Source organism: Scomber japonicus, chromosome 23 (genome assembly GCF_027409825.1).
Source record: "Scomber japonicus isolate fScoJap1 chromosome 23, fScoJap1.pri, whole genome shotgun sequence".
In the NCBI taxonomy this organism is placed as follows: domain Eukaryota; kingdom Metazoa; phylum Chordata; class Actinopteri; order Scombriformes; family Scombridae; genus Scomber; species Scomber japonicus.
In genome coordinates, this window is record NC_070600.1 from 24577515 (window position 1) to 24594690 (window position 17176).

General features: G+C 40.7%; 1 protein-coding gene across 1 annotated transcript in view; it reads right to left on the reverse strand.

The window, feature by feature from the left end:
• Window positions 1-332: 332 nt before the first annotated feature.
• The window catches only part of phf21b (PHD finger protein 21B), a 40154-nt gene continuing 23310 nt past the window's right edge, over window positions 333-17176 (reverse strand). The window contains exons 2-14 of the mRNA XM_053313831.1: window positions 15497-15589; window positions 13120-13452; window positions 12275-12394; window positions 10148-10199; window positions 9654-9730; window positions 8643-8697; window positions 7719-7741; window positions 5214-5372; window positions 4004-4070; window positions 3740-3843; window positions 2818-3029; window positions 1702-1724; window positions 333-484 (exon numbers count right to left, since the gene is read on the reverse strand). Of these exons, the coding sequence (XP_053169806.1) occupies window positions 333-484; window positions 1702-1724; window positions 2818-3029; window positions 3740-3843; window positions 4004-4070; window positions 5214-5372; window positions 7719-7741; window positions 8643-8697; window positions 9654-9730; window positions 10148-10199; window positions 12275-12394; window positions 13120-13452; window positions 15497-15589 (1470 nt within the window). The remainder of the gene's footprint in view (window positions 485-1701; window positions 1725-2817; window positions 3030-3739; window positions 3844-4003; window positions 4071-5213; window positions 5373-7718; window positions 7742-8642; window positions 8698-9653; window positions 9731-10147; window positions 10200-12274; window positions 12395-13119; window positions 13453-15496; window positions 15590-17176) is intronic.

Below are 17176 nucleotides of genomic sequence, written 5' to 3' on the forward strand. Positions count from 1 at the left end.
CAACAGGAAGGATGTGTTCGTCATCTCGGATACTTAACAGACCAAACGCAGGTGACCTGGATATGACTGGAGTAAAATAAAAACCACCTTCTCACTTCTAACCTCACAACCCCCCCCCCTCCCCCTCCCACCCCTCCCCTTTTTTTTTATTCTGATAAAAGGCATTTTTCTCTGAATTATTTAAATCATTTGTTCATGTTTGTGCATCAGCAGGTAGCAGAGAGCTGCACCTCGACTGTGTGGTGAGTACAGTATGATAAATCATTTTAAAAAAAGGACTAAATCTAAAAGGTTGTAACACTTAACGGACCCTCTCTGGACCAGCAGGAAGACTAGCGAGACACACGGAGCGAGCCGGATCCGACAGGAAGCGCCGCCCCGGTCCGAAAAACCCGGGAGGACGTCGCCTCCGTCGTCACGGTTACCCCGACAGTCAAACAGCGTTGTTGACTCAGTTTGACGGCGTTGTCCCATTTCTGATTGACTGGTGTTTATAAAAAAATGACGCAACAAAGACGAAAAAACCCTGGTTGTTTTTTTTTCTCTTAAACGATTTTGTACTTGAGGCAGTGTTCATCTGTCAGATTAACAGGCTAGTCACCGTTTAATGTTCAGTCATAAAACACGAGTAAAAAAGCCAAAAATATAAAATAGGCAGGGAGGAAATCAAAGAGAAGAAACCCACTATAGACATTATTGATGAGCGATCCCAGTACAAAAACAAAGAGTTTTTGGCATATTTTCTATACTGGTTTTAAGGGGAGCAATGGGCTGAATGATGCATCACACATCGAGTCCTTCGACGTGTTCGTGTTGCAGTGCAGCTGTGAACAAACGACACCGAGTCCTGATTCAACCGCTCGCTCTCTGCAGACGCTCAAATATGACTTCATTATTATTATTATTATTATTTGCTCTTTTTTTCCCTTAAAGATGCAGAAACAAGAAGAAATCTGTTCATTTTAAGGTCATAAAAGCCAAAATATATACAGATTATATCAGTTTTTCTTCTCTTTTCATCTAAAAATCTCTTTAACAGGAAGCAAAGAGGAAATATTTGTCCCATCGTCTGTTTTTAACCCTTCACACGCTGTTCATATTCATATTTCCTCACTTAATTAAGCCTTTAAAACAAACTTCTGAACCATAAATCATTCATAAATAAACATGAATGAAGCTTTCAGAGAGCAGAGAGTGTATTCCTTAGTGTTTATGATTAAAATAAAATATAAAAAACACTATTATGCTCCAATATTACATAAAACATGAGAATCAGTTCAACAAATTATAGTAAATGTGAAGATTTGGATGAATATGAGTCAGATATGTTTCATTTTTTTTGTATATTCTGGGTTACATTAAGGGAAGGCATCAAATTAAATCAAATGTCCTAAAAATAAGCAGTTGAATAGCTGCAAATTTCCAGGAAATTACAATTAAATGAATATTAAATATAATATAAATGCTACTTATTATAGTGGGATGAGTCATTTCTCCATATTTTCTTATTATCAGTATTAAAAGTTAAGTGTGTTGTTGTTATAACTGTATAAATATATATATAAATCATGTGATATTTGACATTATTACAATTATTTCTGCATCTTTATGGCAAAAAAAAAAAACTAAAATCATGTCATATTTTTATTTTTCCGTTGCGTCCGACAGGAAACGAGCGGCGGTAGAAAAGCAGGAACTCACCTCGGGTTCCAGATGTGACTCCACTGAAGTTCATAAAAACCAATAAAATTAAAAAATATAACAAAATAAAAGACCTGCGCTGATGATGATGATGATAATAATAATACAACGTATGTACAGTGATCCCCTTGAATACTCCAAACTTACACTTATCAACAGGCATCAGCATGAAAATACTAAAATCTCCACTAGAAATGCTAATTTTCTGTAAGTTTTTTATCTTAAATACTTTTTTTCTTTGACTTTAACTCTATTTTTTTTTTTTTGTAATACTGAAAAAAAAGTTATTCTCTGCTTTTTGTTTGAAAGGCTCGTATGCGTTCACACATACACGATGAAAAAACATTTTTCCTGAATTATTATGGCAAAAAACATTGTTCATAGGAGAATGAGAACAAACACCTACTCAAGATATATCAATGTACAGTCCTTCAACTTCCTTCACCCTCAGTTTTTCTTTAGTAACTACGACTAACTCTACTGTTCTCTCTCTCTCGCTATATGCAGAACAATAATTATACCTGTGGTTTTTAAAAAAGAGGGAAATATCTTTTTTGGACCGCGCAGACTCGAAAAAAAAAAAAACTCCTTTGTGTTTCTGCAGCAGCTGTTCTCTCATCTAACGGTTTTTTTTCTTCTTGTAATAAATACATTAAGGCCAAGAACATTAATAATAATAATAATAATAATAATAATAATCATAGTAATAATAAATAGAAAAATTAACTTAAAAAAAGAAATCTCGTTAAGCACTGTAGGTGTTGGGTTGGTTTTTTTTTCTTTTCTTTTTAAAAATACTTGAATGGAGTGGAGGATAGAGGCTCTTCTTTAAGTTCTTTTGTCGCTTTCTGTGTTTGTTTTTTTTTTTTTAATCGTTCCACATCAGCTCTCGGAGAAAAAAGATGGTTAGATATTCAGACGTTTAAAAAAAAAACAAAAAAAAAGACAAAAAAACAAAAAAAAAAAAACTTCACCGCTCTGAAAAAATCAAACAGTGTGAGCTAGTTGACGTCGTCCTGGCTGTGGCTCTGGGTGGTGGTGGTGGTGGGGGGGGCGGAGGAGGTGGAGGTGGAGGTGGGGGGGGCCGGTGCCGGTGCCGAGGGGCCCGGGGCCGACGGCTGCAGCGGCGGCGGCAGAGGCGCGGTGCTGGTGGGTTGTTTGATCCAGGACTGGGAGAGCAAGGAGGCGGTGATGGTGGTGGTGGTCGTCATGGTGACCTGGATGACCTGGTCGCGCTGGATCAGCCGGATGAGAGCTTTGAGGCGTTCGAGCGACGCCTGCGTGTCTCTCTGCTGGTCGACGAGCCGCTCCCTCACGTCCATGCACTGCTGCAGGAGGGGGTGGGAGGGTTGGGGGGGGGGAGACAGGAAACCGGCACTGTTAACTTCCTGTCAGATGCTGGGCGGGTTTCACAATAAGAGTACCTTTGCAGTAGGGCGATATCATCTTAGATTTAAAGGATATAAAGAATCTAATTTTCTGAACTTAACAGACTGTTGTCCTCGAGTCAAGGAAGGAAAGGAGGGAGGGAGGAAGGAAGGGAGGGAGGGTGGAAGGAAGGAAGGAAGGAAGGAAGGAAGGAAGGAAGGGAGGAAGAAGGAAGGAAGGGAGAGGGATGAAGAAGGAAGGAAAGGAAGGAGGAAGGGAGGAATGAAGGATGGAGGAAAGAAGAAAGGGAGGAAGGAAGAAGGGAGGAAGGAAGAAGGAAGGGAGGAAGGAAGGAAAGGACGGAAGGAAGGAATGAAGGGAGAAAGATAGGAAGGAAGGAAGGAAGGGAGAGAGGGGTGAAGAAGGAAGGAAAGGAGGGAGGAAGGGATGAAGGAAAGGGAGGAATGAAGGATGGAGGAAAGAAGAAAGGGAGCAAGGAAGAAGGGAGGAAGAAGGAAGGGAGGAAGGAAGGAAAGGAGGGAGGAAGAAGGAATGAAGAGAGGGAAGAAGGAAGGAAAGGAGGGGGGAAGAATGAAGGAAGGAAGGAATGAAGGAAGGGAGCTGCCTCCGCTCTAAATGTTTAAAGTCAGAGAATCTGAAGCTTTTTTACTTGAAGCGTCATCTTGAGCTTCTGGTCTTCTTCCTCCAGGTGAGCGCACTCTTTCTTCAGCTCGTTGTTTCGTCTCAGCAGCCGTCGCTTCTCCTCCTGCCTGACTGCTCACACACACACACACACACACACACACACACACACACACACACACACACACACACACACACACACACAGAGTCAGTGCCTGTATGAACACCCCTCTCTCTCTCTCTCTATCTCTCTCAGTCTCTCTCTCTCAGTGACAGTGAAATGTGTTCTTACCCGTCTTGTGTGTAACGTAGGACTGAACAAAGTTTTGTGGCCATGACATGTTCTCCTTATTCAGAACCTGAAGAACAAACACATAAATATATAAAAACACACATTCATACCCCCTAACCCTTACAGCTGCAGGAGCTTCATATGTTAAATACATGAAAACAAACAAAGACTGAAGGCCAATCTTTTATATTTACACTTATACTATATTCTGACCTGTTAGATTATGTTGTAATTATAAACTCTACTACTGTGTTTGTTGTGCTTTTGTTATATTTTGTCTTTTGTTTTAATGTGTTCTGTTTGTCTTTATGATGATATTATTTATTTGTTTTGTCCATTTTTTTTCTCTAATGCTTTTGCTGTGTTGTATTTTGCTCAGGAAGCTTCATCTCAAAGTGTTATCCTAATGGAGGATTTCAAATGTTTCATTAATGTAGAAGTTATTAGGTTTTTTTTTTTTTTACATATTAAATGTGCTTAAAGTCTGTGTAAAGTAAGAATAAATATGAGTTCTGAGTTTGACATACCACAGAAAAGTGTGTTGTTAACCACCCTGCCAAATTTAAATGATTAAAAAAATCACCAAATATATGAAATTAAGCTTCAAAGTTGTGTAAAAATCAGCCTCTTTCTCTGCTCCCAAACGCTGAAGCCCCGCCCCCTACCAAGTGTCACCTGTCAATCAAAGTCACCACCTCTACCAGAAACATGGACGCTACGTCTGAGGGCTTTCTGCTGCTAGCTCGGTGGCTAACTCGGCATCTAACTCGGCTGCTAACTCGGCTGGTAGCTCGGTGGCTAACTCGGCTGCTAGCTTGGCGGCTAATTCAGCTGCTAGCTCGGCAGCTAACTCAGCTAACTGGCTAACTGTAGACTGTAGTAGTAGTAGTGTTAGATGTAGTAACAATAACTGGCCACTAGGCAGGTTAACCACTGAGGAGAGCGGACTCAGGGTCTTATATAGTAGGGGAGGGACCAAGGTAACGCCGATACGTCACAGAGTAGCCGTTTAACCCTTTCCCCCAGAAAATCAGAAAAAATGAGAAGCTGAGAAACAGTTTAAGGCTCTATCTGTAATTCTCCACAGGTCAGCACTGCATAGTAAATCAATGAATTGACTTTACACTGACTTTAAGTTACATGAAAATTGCTTAAAATGGATGTTAATGAGTTAAAACGCTCTAAAAGTTAATAGTTTCGGACTCGTTACCTTCTTCTGACACTTGGGGCAGTACCAGGGCCCTCTGGGGGGGGTTTTGAGGGGCGGGTGGAGGCAGTTGGGGTGGAAGGCTCGGGGGCAGTTGTGGCAGGGCTGCAGCTCGCCGTCCTCCTTACAGATGGCACAGTGTTCGTCATGCTCCAAGTCCTCCTGCCAACGAAGGGTTAAACATCAAACTCACACTCTGATACACACATGGAGACAGAAGATGGGTTTATTAGGGAAGCGTATTGCATTCACTTCAATTTAAAAAAAATAAAATCAGTTTTTTCTGAGTAATTTATTTTTTGGTCTGTTTTTCTGGCTATTTTTTCCCCTGTTTTTCGGGGTAATTTTTTTCAGTTTTTCAGGGAAATTTTTTTCTTTTTTTAGGGGGAATTTTTTTTGTTTTTCGGGGTAATTTTTTTTTTTTTCGGGGTAATTTTTTTCTGTTTTTTGGGGTAATTATTTCCTGTTTTTCGGGGTAATTATTTTTCTTTTTTAGGGGTAATTTTTCCTGTTTTTCGGGGTAATTTTTTTCTTTTTTTAGGGGGAATTTTTTTTGTTTTTCGGGGTAATTTTTTTGTTTTTCGGGGTAATTTTTTTCTGTTTTTTGGGGTAATTATTTCCTGTTTTTCGGGGTAATTATTTTTCTTTTTTAGGGGTAATTTTTCCTGTTTTTCGGGGTAATTTTTTCCTGTTTTTCGGGGTAATTTTTTCCTGTTTTTCGGGGTAATTATTTTCTCTGAATTATCGAGATACTTCGAAATTGCGCAAAAACATCCAACCTGCAAGTGACTCCCATCTATGGTGACTCAATATGAATGCCCCCTGAACTGAGAAAAAAAACTACCCCGAAAAATCGATCATAAAAAATTAATTACTCTGGAAAACAGAAAAAAAAATTACCTCGAAAAACAGACCAAAAAATAAATGATTTTTTTTTTTATTGAAGTGAATGCAATACGCTTCCATAGTTTATAAAGACACTATTATGAAATCTTTGTGTCTTTGCAGGACTAAAAAAAACATCTAAAACTATTAAAATGACTAAAATGGAACCGAAACACATGAAATTCACCTTTTTTGAGTATTTTTTAATTTAATTTTTACTTTCATTTGAGTTTTTTTACAATATATGTCTGTAATCTATAAGTTAAATCTCATCATATCAGCAATTAATTCAAATTAAATGGACCAAAACAAAAGCACACCTTTAAGACTTTGTCAGAAACATGAAAGCTGTGTTAGGAAGCAGCAGTGAAATGATGTTTTCTTGTTAAATATTTGAGATTTAAGTTAAAACATGAAGAACTGAGACGCTCCACTGGAATATATTTACATGATTTACATTTAAAACCTCCTTATTTATCTTCTACTGGTGCTTTATGAGGGTAGAAGTATGTATTATGTAGTATAGAAGTATGTAGTATGTAGTATAGAAGTATGTAGTATAGAAGTATGTAGTATGTAGTATAGAAGTGTGTAGTATAGAAGTATGTAGTATAGAAGTATGTAGTATAGAAGTATGTAGTATAGAAGTATGTAGTATGTAGTATAGAAGTGTGTAGTATAGAAGTATGTAGTATAGAAGTATGTAGTAGGTAGTATAGAAGTATGTAGTATAGAAGTATGTAGTATGTAGTATAGTAGTGTGTAGTATAGAAGTATGTAGTATAGAAGTATGTAGTATGTAGTATAGAAGTATGTACTATAGAAGTATGTAGTATGTAGTATAGAAGTATGTAGTAGGTAGTATAGAAGTATGTAGTATGTAGTATAGAAGTATGTAGTATGTAGTATAGAAGTATGTAGTATAGAAGTATGTAGTATGGAAGTATGTAGTATGTAGTATAGAAGTATGTAGTATAGAAGTATGTACTATAGAAGTATGTAGTATAGAAGTATGTACTATAGAAGTATGTAGTATGTAGTATAGAAGTATGTAGTATGTAGTATAGAAGTATGTAGTATATAGTATAGAAGTATGTAGTATGTAGTATAGAAGTATGTAGTATGTAGTATAGAAGTATGTAGTATGTAGTATAGAAGTATGTAGTATAGAAGTATGTAGTATGTAGTATAGAAGTATGTAGTATATAGTATAGAAGTATGTAGTATGTAGTATAGAAGTATGTAGTATAGAAGTATGTAGTATGTAGTATAGAAGTATGTAGTATGTAGTATAGAAGTATGTAGTATGTAGTATAGAAGTATGTAGTATGTAGTATAGAAGTATGTAGTATGTAGTATGTAGTATAGAAGTATGTAGTATGAAGTATAGAAGTATGCAGTTTCGAACACTTCCTATGACTCAGTTTATTATCCAACATCAGAACAGGAAACATGTTGCCTATAAACTATAAACCTTAAATCAACCCTGACCCTCTGAGAGCAGCTTAATGAAAGGTTTAACTAAGGATAGGTGTGATAGTCCCCAGGTGTGCCGTGCTGGGTCATGTGCTGGGTCATGTGCCGGGTCATGTGCCGGGTCATGTGACGGGTCATGTGACCTACCTTCCAGCAGAAATCCTCAGAGTCTAGCATGTGGGTGGAAGCAGAGCGGAGGTTAGTGGCAGCAGACGGACAAACAGCAGCGAGTCACAAACAGCCTCATGCAAACATTCACTGATCACATGACTCACATTCACTGATCACATGACTCACATTCACTGATCACATGACTCACATTCACTGATCACATGACTCACATCCACTGATCACATGACTCACATCCACTGATCACATGACTCACATCCACTGATCACATGACTCAAATATGTATATGCATTAAAACTGGGCTGATTAATTAATTACAATGAGTTTAGTGAAAATATTAATATAATTTGTTTTTATGGCAAAATTCATATTTTCCTCCCTTCTTCCTCCTTTCCTTCCTTCCCTCTTCCTCCCTCCTTTCCTTCCTTCCTCCTCCTTTCCTTCCTCCCTCCTTTCCTTCCTTCCCTCTTCCTCCCTTCCATCCTTCCTTCCTCCTTTCCTTTCATCATTCCCCCCTCCTTTCCTTCCTTCTTCCTCCGTCCTTTCCTTCCTTCCTCCCTCTCTCCTTTCCTTCCTTCTTCCTCCCTCCTTTCCTCCCTTCCTTCCTCCCTCCTTTCCTTCCTTCCTTCCTCCCTCCTTTCCTTCCTTCCTTCCTCCCTCCTTTCCTTCCTTCCTTCCTCCCTCCTTTCCTTCCCTCTTCCTCCCTTCATCCCTTCCTTCCTTCCTTGACTCAAGGACAACAGGAGGGTTAAGAAAGTTGAATTATTTGGTACAAAGTTTTTATGGTTACACCACTTAGACATTTTTACCATAATCCTCTAATATATTCTCTCTAAATGGATTAAAAGCAGAAATTTGATGCTGGGTCCACAAAAAAAGAATGTGTGAAGTTATTCATACGTTTATTTTCACATTTTAACCCTTTAAATTTAAACCACTGACCTCGTGCCGACAGGAAGAGCGAGCTGTTCAGGTAATGTGACGCCAGACGTTTCCGCTGCAACAAACACAAAGATAATTATTTAAAATCATAAATCATAAATTGATTAATCACGGGATTGTTTGTCAGGAGTTCAGACTGTTAGGGAATGTTCCATCATTAATAAGCACTGGGTTAAACTAGGCTTTGCGGTAATAGCAAGGCCTCCCCAAATGATAGGTTTAGACTAGGGCTGTCAGGGTTAATTTTTTTTAATCTCATTTTAATGTAGCAAGCCTTTTTGTCCCTTCTACTCCCCCGTAGACGGCTCCTCTAGCTGTAGCGCTATGCTTTGAAGTGGCCTCCTGCAGTAAACCTACCGCGCTGATGGAAAGTAAGAGAGCTACTGGACTTTTGAACGGCTTGTTTAACTTTAAAACACTTCCAGACGCTTCAGTTGACAAGTCAAAAGTAAAATGCAACCTGTGTCAAACGGAGTTTAACTACCACCGGAGTACGTGGAGTTTGAGTTAGCACCTCCACGCTAAACACCCAGGTGCAGCCAAGCCAGCCTCAGCTCCACCAAAGGACCATTTTGGAGTGTGGGAGTCGCAGCAGAGCCGTGATTGATTCCCAGTTAAGACACTCTGGTAAGAAATGCTTTACATTATGGGCTTAAAACTGCCTTCAAATGGAAAATAACAGGATTTTAAACATGACATTCAAAACGTGATTAATCGCGATTAACTATGGAAACTCTGCGATTAAAATCAATTTAAAAAATTAATCGTTTGACAGCCCTAGTTCAGACACTGTCTCCTCTTGAGATAGTGGTGAGCAGTGAGTCTGCTCCTTTTGGGGAAAACAGGAGGCACTCTGATAGTGTTGCTATAGCAACCGAGGTCAGATATGTGTTTGACTGTTTTCCCTGGATGGGGTAGAGGCAACTGGAGTCAGAGGTTTGATATAGTGTTGGATGGAGGACAGAGGTGTCAAACTCATTTTCATGCATCATTAAAATCTGTATCACTGACCTCGGGTTCAAACAGTCCGCTGTAAGCCGGGTTGGCCGTGCTTCTCCTCTTCCTCTCCTGCCTCTTCGTCTGGATTTCTGTTCACAACGAGAAGAAAACATTAAAACGACGAGCTCATCCATTCATCAGCTGTTTGCTTCCATCGTTCAGTCTTTGATTCGTTAAACGTTCGTTAAACTTTTCATCTGATTCTGTTTGTTTGTTTCTTCTTCAGTAAAAACATTCAATCAAAAACTTCTCAAAGACTTTAAATGATGAAAATCTAAAGAGACGAAACTAATATTCACATTTCAGACGCTGAAAACTGAAAAAACTACTTTTCTTTATTCTTTTAGAGCAGAAACATAAAATAATGAGTTTTAAATGAGTGAAATGATGATGATGGTGATGATGATGATGATGAAGATGATGATGATGATGATGAAGATGATGATGATGATGATGAAGATGATGATGATGATGATGATGATGAAGATGATGAAGCTGAAACTCACCTTCCAGATGTTCTGTGGTGACGAGGCCGAGGGCGACCATGAAGGCAATTTTCTGTCAGAGAGAGAAACGTTCATGTTTGATTTATTTCTTCTTTTTTACACATTTCTGTTTTTTATTTTCGTGTCGCTTTGACAACGATTTATTTAAATAGTCGAAGAGAGGGAGAGAGAAACGATGGGGAAACAAAGAGAGAGAAATAGAGAGAGAGAAAGAAAGAGAGTATTAATGAGGTGATCAGACTGAAGGTTTATCTTCTTTATTTTCTCTGAGACATTTTGAAACTTTGAATTTTCTCAGCAGCAGAAACAATCTGATCTGATTTAGTTTCATCATTAAAGTTTAAAGTTCATTGATATCACTAAACTCTCTGAGGGTCTCTGAGGGTCTCTCGGGGTTCTGGGTTCTCTAGTGGGGGTATCTATTGGGAGTATCTATTGGGGGTCTCTACTGGTGGTATCTAGTGGTATCTATTGGGGGTATCTATTGGTGGTATCTAGTGATGGTATCTAGTGGTGGTATCTATTGGGGGTATCTATTGGGGGTATCTAGTGGTATCTATTGGGGGTATTTAGTGGTATCTATTGGGGGTATCTAGTGGTATCTGGTGGGGGTATCTAGTGGTATCTGGTGGGGGTATCTATTGTAACCTTTGGATCCCCATTAGTCTTCTTAGAGATGAAGACTATTCTTCCTGGGTGGTATCTAGTGGTGGTATCTAGTGGTGGTATCTATTGGTGGTATCTAGAGGTGGTATCTAGTGGTGGTATCTAGTGGTGGTATCTAGTGGGGGTATCTAGTGATGGTATCTATTGGGGGTATCTAGTGGTGGTATCTATTGGGGGTATCTACTGGTATCTAGTGATGGTATCTATTGGTGGTATCTATTGGGGGTATCTATTGGGGGTATCTATTGGTGGTATCTATTGGGGGGTATCTATTGGGGGTATCTATTGGGGGGTATCTATTGGGGGTATCTAGTGGTGGTATCTATTGGGGGTATCTATTGGGGGTATCTAGTGGTGGTATCTATTGGTGGTATCTATTGGTGGTATCTATTGGGGGTATCTAGTGGTGGTATCTAGTGGTATCTATTGGTGGTATCTATTGGTGGTATCTATTGGTGGTATCTAGTGGTGGTATCTATTGGTGATATCTATTGGGGGTATCTATTGGGGGTCTCTAGTGGGGGTATCTATTGGTGGTATCTAGTGGGGGTATCTAGTGCTGGTATCTAGTGGTGGTATCTATTGGGGGTATCTAGTGGAGGTATCTATTGGGGGTATCTAGTGGTGGTATCTATTGGGGGTATGTAGTGGTGGTATCTATTGGGGGTATCTATTGGGGGTATGTAGTGGTGGTATCTATTGGGGGTATCTAGTGGTGGTATCTATTGGGGGTATGTAGTGGTGGTATCTATTGGGGGTATGTAGTGGTGGTATCTATTGGTGGTATCTATTGGGGGTATCTAGTGGTGGTATCTAGTGGTATCTATTGGTGGTATCTATTGGGGGTATCTATTGGGGGTCTCTAGTGGGGGTATCTATTGGTGATATCTATTGGTGGTATCTATTGGTGGTATCTATTGGGGGTATCTAGTGGGGGTATCTAGTGGTGATATCTATTGGGGGTATCTAGTGGTGGTATCTATTGGGGGTATCTAGTGGTGGTATCTATTGGGGATATCTAGTGGTGGTATCTATTGGTGGTATCTATTGGTGGTATCTAGTGGTGGTATCTAGTGGTGGTATCTATTGGGGGTATGTAGTGGTGGTATCTATTGGAGGTATCTAGTGGTGGTATCTAGTGGTGGTATCTATTGGGGGTATCTAGTGGTGGTATCTATTGGGGGGTATCTATTGGGGGTATCTAGTGGTGGTATCTATTGGGAGTATCTATTGGTATCTAGTGGTGGTATCTATTGGGGGTATCTATTGGGGGTATCTATTGGTATCTAGTGTTGGTATCTATTGGGGGTATCTATTGGGGGTATCTATTGGGGGTATCTAGTGGTGGTATCTATTGGGGGTATGTAGTGGTGGTATCTATTGGGAGTATCTATTGGGGGTATCTAGTGGGGGTACCTGGTGGAGGTATCTGGTTGGGTTCTGGGTTCTCTGTGTTCTCACCTCAGGATCTTCGTCTTTCTTCGGGGTCAGAGTGGGCGGGACTTCCTGTGATGGCAGGTCGGCCGCGGCTCCTGGTGACCCTTCAGTGCTGCTGGGGGCCTGAGGCTGGATTATTATTACCTGGAGACAGAGACAGCAGGAGATCAATGAACAGGGGATCAATCAGCTGGTGATCAGATCATTGATTAAACACTGATTACAGTTTTCTATCAAAGTTGGTTTATTGACCTACAGAGCTGCAACGATAATCAATGAATTAATTGATTAAAAGCAAATTAATCAATAATAATAATGGAATAAATACTAATAGCAAAATAATAAAATAGTTATAAAAAATAAATAATAATAAATAAAAATACCAAAAAAAAAAAAATAATAATAAAATAAAAATAATAATGAAATAAATAATATCAAAATAATAAAAGTTATAAACAAATAAATAATAATAAATAAAAATACCAGAAATAATAATAATAATAATTAAATAAAAAATAATTAAATAATAAAAAATAATAATGGAATAAATAATAGCAAAATAATAAAATAGTTGAAATACATAATAATAATAATAATAAATATATAAATAAATAAATAAATAAATAAATAAATAAATAAATAAATAAATAAATAAATAAATAATAAATAAATAATAATAATGATAATAATAATAATAAATAAATGAATAAATGAATAAATAAATGAATAAATAAATGAATAAATAAATAAATAAATAAATAATGATAATAATAATGATAATAATAATAATAATAATAATGTTGAGCTCTGTGAGTAATAAATCATTTTATTATTTAGGCGTCAGTGTTTCGGAGGATCTGTGTTTGCACCTTGACGGCCTCGCTGACGGGGGAAACCCCGTTTCCGGTGGCGGGGGAGGCGGCGATGATGGCGTACGCCACGCCGGTCCCTGCAGAGGCGTGCTGGGCGGGGCTGCTGGACTCGGGGCCCGTGGACAGGCTGTGGGGTGGCGGCGGGGGCGGCGAGGCGTCGCTCTGGCCGTTGGGCTGGTGGTCCGGGCTGAAGGTGCTGTTGGCGGTGGGCAGCGTGGGGCCCTGGCTCTTAGGGCTCACCACGGCCGTGGCCCTCTGCAGGCTGAGCGGCTGCAGATCCTGGCAGGGACTGTGGGGAAGGCTGTCGGGGATCTGGGTCTTTGGCCTGACCTGCAGGGACACGAGTCTGAGTGTTAGTGGTTCCTGATCCTCCGTCTGGACTCATGGGACACGAGGACGCAGAGAGAAACAGAAAGAAACAGGAAGAAACTTCCTACTGCAAGAGAGGCTGAAGCTTCAAAACAAGAACTGGTCCTTTAAAACACTGAAAGAGAGGCTCACTGCTGCCCCCTAGAGGCTGCAGAGGTAAACTACAGCCTCACTGCTGCCCCCGAGAGGCTGCAGAGGTAAACTACAGCCTCCCTGCTGCCCCCTAGAGGTAAACTACAGCCTCTCTGCTGCCCCCTAGAGGCTGCAGAAGTAAACTACAGCCTCCCTGCTGCCCCCTAGAGGCTGCAGAGGTAAACTACAGCCTCACTGCTGCCCCCTACAGGCTGCAGAAGTAAACTACAGCCTCCCTGCTGCCCCCTAGAGGCTGCAGAAGTAAACTACAGCCTCACTGCTGCCCCCTAGAGGTAAACTACAGCCTCACTGCTGCCCCCTAGAGGTAAACTACAGCCTCACTGCTGCCCCCTAGAGGCTGCAGAGGGCAACTACAGCCTCACTGCTGCCCCCTAGAGGTAAACTACAGCCTCACTGCTGCCCCCTAGAGGCTGCAGAGGGCAACTACAGCCTCCCTGCTGCCCCCTAGAGGTAAACTACAGCCTCACTGCTGCCCCCTAGAGGCTGCAGAGGGCAACTACAGCCTCACTAAAACATGAAACAATATTAAGTTTCTCTTCTGTATCACAGACTTTAAAAACATTTGAATCTGCTCACTTTAAATGAATCCTGTCAGATAGTTTATTAAAGATTAAAACTCTGTGATGATGATTAAACACAGATTAATGATTAAATACCTGCTTTACTTTGACTGATATTCAATTTGACTTTTATTTAAATCAAACTATATTTTACATTATATATGTTTTAAACTAAACATGCAGAGAAGCTGGAGGTTTTAAATCTTCCTCTCAAGCTGCTCCAAGCTTCAGACCCTAACCCTAACCCTCACACATCTGCAGCAGCTGTTTGGAGGACCCTAACCCTAACCCTAACCCTCACACATCTGCAGCAGCTGTTTGGAGGACCCTAACCCTAACCCTCACACATCTGCAGCAGCTGTTTGGAGGACCCTAACCCTAACCCTCAAACATCTGCAGCAGCTGTTTGGAGGACCCTAACCCTTACCCTAACCCTCACACATCTGCAGCAGCTGTTTGGAGGACCCTAACCCTTACCCTAACCCTCACACATCTGCAGCAGCTGTTTGGAGGACCCAAACCCTCACACATCTGCAGCAGCTGTTTGGAGGACCCTAACCCTAACCCTCATACATCTGAGGCAGCTGTTTGGAGGACCCTAACCCTAACCCTCACACATCTGCAGCAGCTGTTTGGAGGACCCTAACCCTAACACATCTGCAGCAGCTGTTTGGAGGACCCTAACCCTAACCCTAACCCTCACACATCTGCAGCAGCTGTTTATAAACTCTTTAAAAGCTGCTCAGACTGATTTTAAATCTTCTGGAGAGAAAAAAGGACAAAAGTTCACAGAGATGTGAGAAAAGGTTTTGACTCTAAACACTGAAGTGAGATGTTGTGGTTTGTGCTGCCACCTGCTGGACGAATGTCACACCTGCAGTTTAAATAAAGTTTCATTCAGATTCAAAGTGTTTTAGAGTTTTAGACGAAAAATAAGATTAAATAATTAAAACTTAAAATTAAAGAAAGAAAGGAAAGGTGTGTGTGTTACAGGTGTGTGTGTATGTGTGTGTAAGTGTGTATGTGTGTGTGTAGGTGTGTTACATGTGTGTGTTACATGTGTGTATAGGTGTGTGTTACAGGTCTGTGTATGTGTGTGTAGGTGTGTGTACAGGTGTGTATATGTGTGTATGTGTGTGTACAGTATGTGTGTGTAGGTGTATATGTGTGTATGTGTGTGTGTATGGGTGTGTGTGTGTGTGTGTGTATGTGTGTGTATATGTGTGTGTGTGTGTGTGTAGGTGTGTGTATAGGTGTTTGTGTACAGGTGTGTGTGTGTGTGTGTGTGTTACCTGAGGTAGCACAGTGGCTGCTTGTCCTGCCAGCCGGTGCAGCGAGCTGACTTGAGGCACCTTGATGGGCACAGCAGTGAGAGTTCCCAGCATCTGAAAGACACACAAATGCATCATTGACTGACGGTAATACCAGAACCTGAAGGCATCACTGACTGACGGTAACACTGGAACCTGAACGCATCGCTGACTGACGGTAACACCAAACCCTGAAGGCATCGCTGACTGACATTAACACCAGACCTTGAACGCATCGCTGACTGACAGTAATACCAGACCCTGAACGCATCACTGAGTGACAGTAACACCAGACCCTGAACGCATCGCTGACTGACAGTAATACCAGAACCTGAAGGCATCCCTGACTGACGGTAACACCAGAACCTGAACGCATCGCTGACTGACGGTAACACCAGAACCTGAACGCATCGCTGACTGACAGTAACACCAGAACCTGAAGGCATCGCTAACTGACAGTAACACCAGAACCTGAAGGCCTCACTGACTGACAGTAACACCAGAACCTGAAGGCATCACTGTCTGACAGTAATACCAGCACCTGTAGGCATCACTAACTGACAGTAATACCAGACCCTGAAGGCATCACTGACTGACAGTAACACCAGACCCTGAACGCATTGCTGATTGACAGTAATACCAGACCCTGAAGGCATCACTAACTGACAGTAACACCAGAACCTGAACGCATCACTGACTGACAGTAATACCAGACCCTGAACGCATCACTAACTGACGGTAACACCAGACCCTGAAGGCATCACTAACTGACGGCTACACCAGAACCTGAACGAACTTGAAAGCATCACTGACGGACAGTAACACTAGACCCTGAATGCATCACTGACTGACGGTAACACCAGACCCTGAAGGCATCACTGGACTGACAGTAACACCAGACCCTGAAGGCATCACTGACTCCAGATGTTTAATCAGCTGTTTTCTGTGTGAACAAAGAGAAACTAGACGAGCTGAACACTGATGTGAGTAAAGTTAGAGACTCTGCAGGCTTCACGCTGTCAGCTGATCGGTGAGTAATAATAAAAAACATAAAAGATGAAACAGAGAAAAGAAAGATCAAAAGGTTTTATAAGGGATTCATTAATGAACTCAGAGATCTGAACTCTGTCTCTATCTGAGGTGTTTGATGTGGAGCAACTAACCAGCATTTACTCATTAACCCTTTACAGTCTGCTCAGAGTCACATTACACCTTTATTTTAACATAGTAGAGCTTTAAAAACACCATATACACATTTCTGTTAGCCAGACTTTTCCTAATAGAACTTTTTTCTTTTTTTCTGTGCAGCTACTAAACATTTATATATATGCAAATGACTAAAAAATCAGCATTAAATTTAACTTTTAATTATTTATTAGAAAAGTTAAAATCACAGCAGCTTCAGTTGCAGTGACTGTAAACGTCCACCGGGGGAGCTGTTACTACACCCAGGTCACATTTACCCATCTGTTTTGACTGTTCCTTCCTTCCTCTATCTTCCTTTCCTTCCTTCCTTCCTTCTTCCTTCGTTTCCTCCCTTTCCCTCCTTCCCTCTTTCTTTCCTCCCTTCCTTCCCTTCCTTCTTTCCTCCCTTCCTAACTTCCTTCCTTGGAGGACAAACAGCTGGTTATTCATCTTATAGAGTAACAGTTTAACATCGTC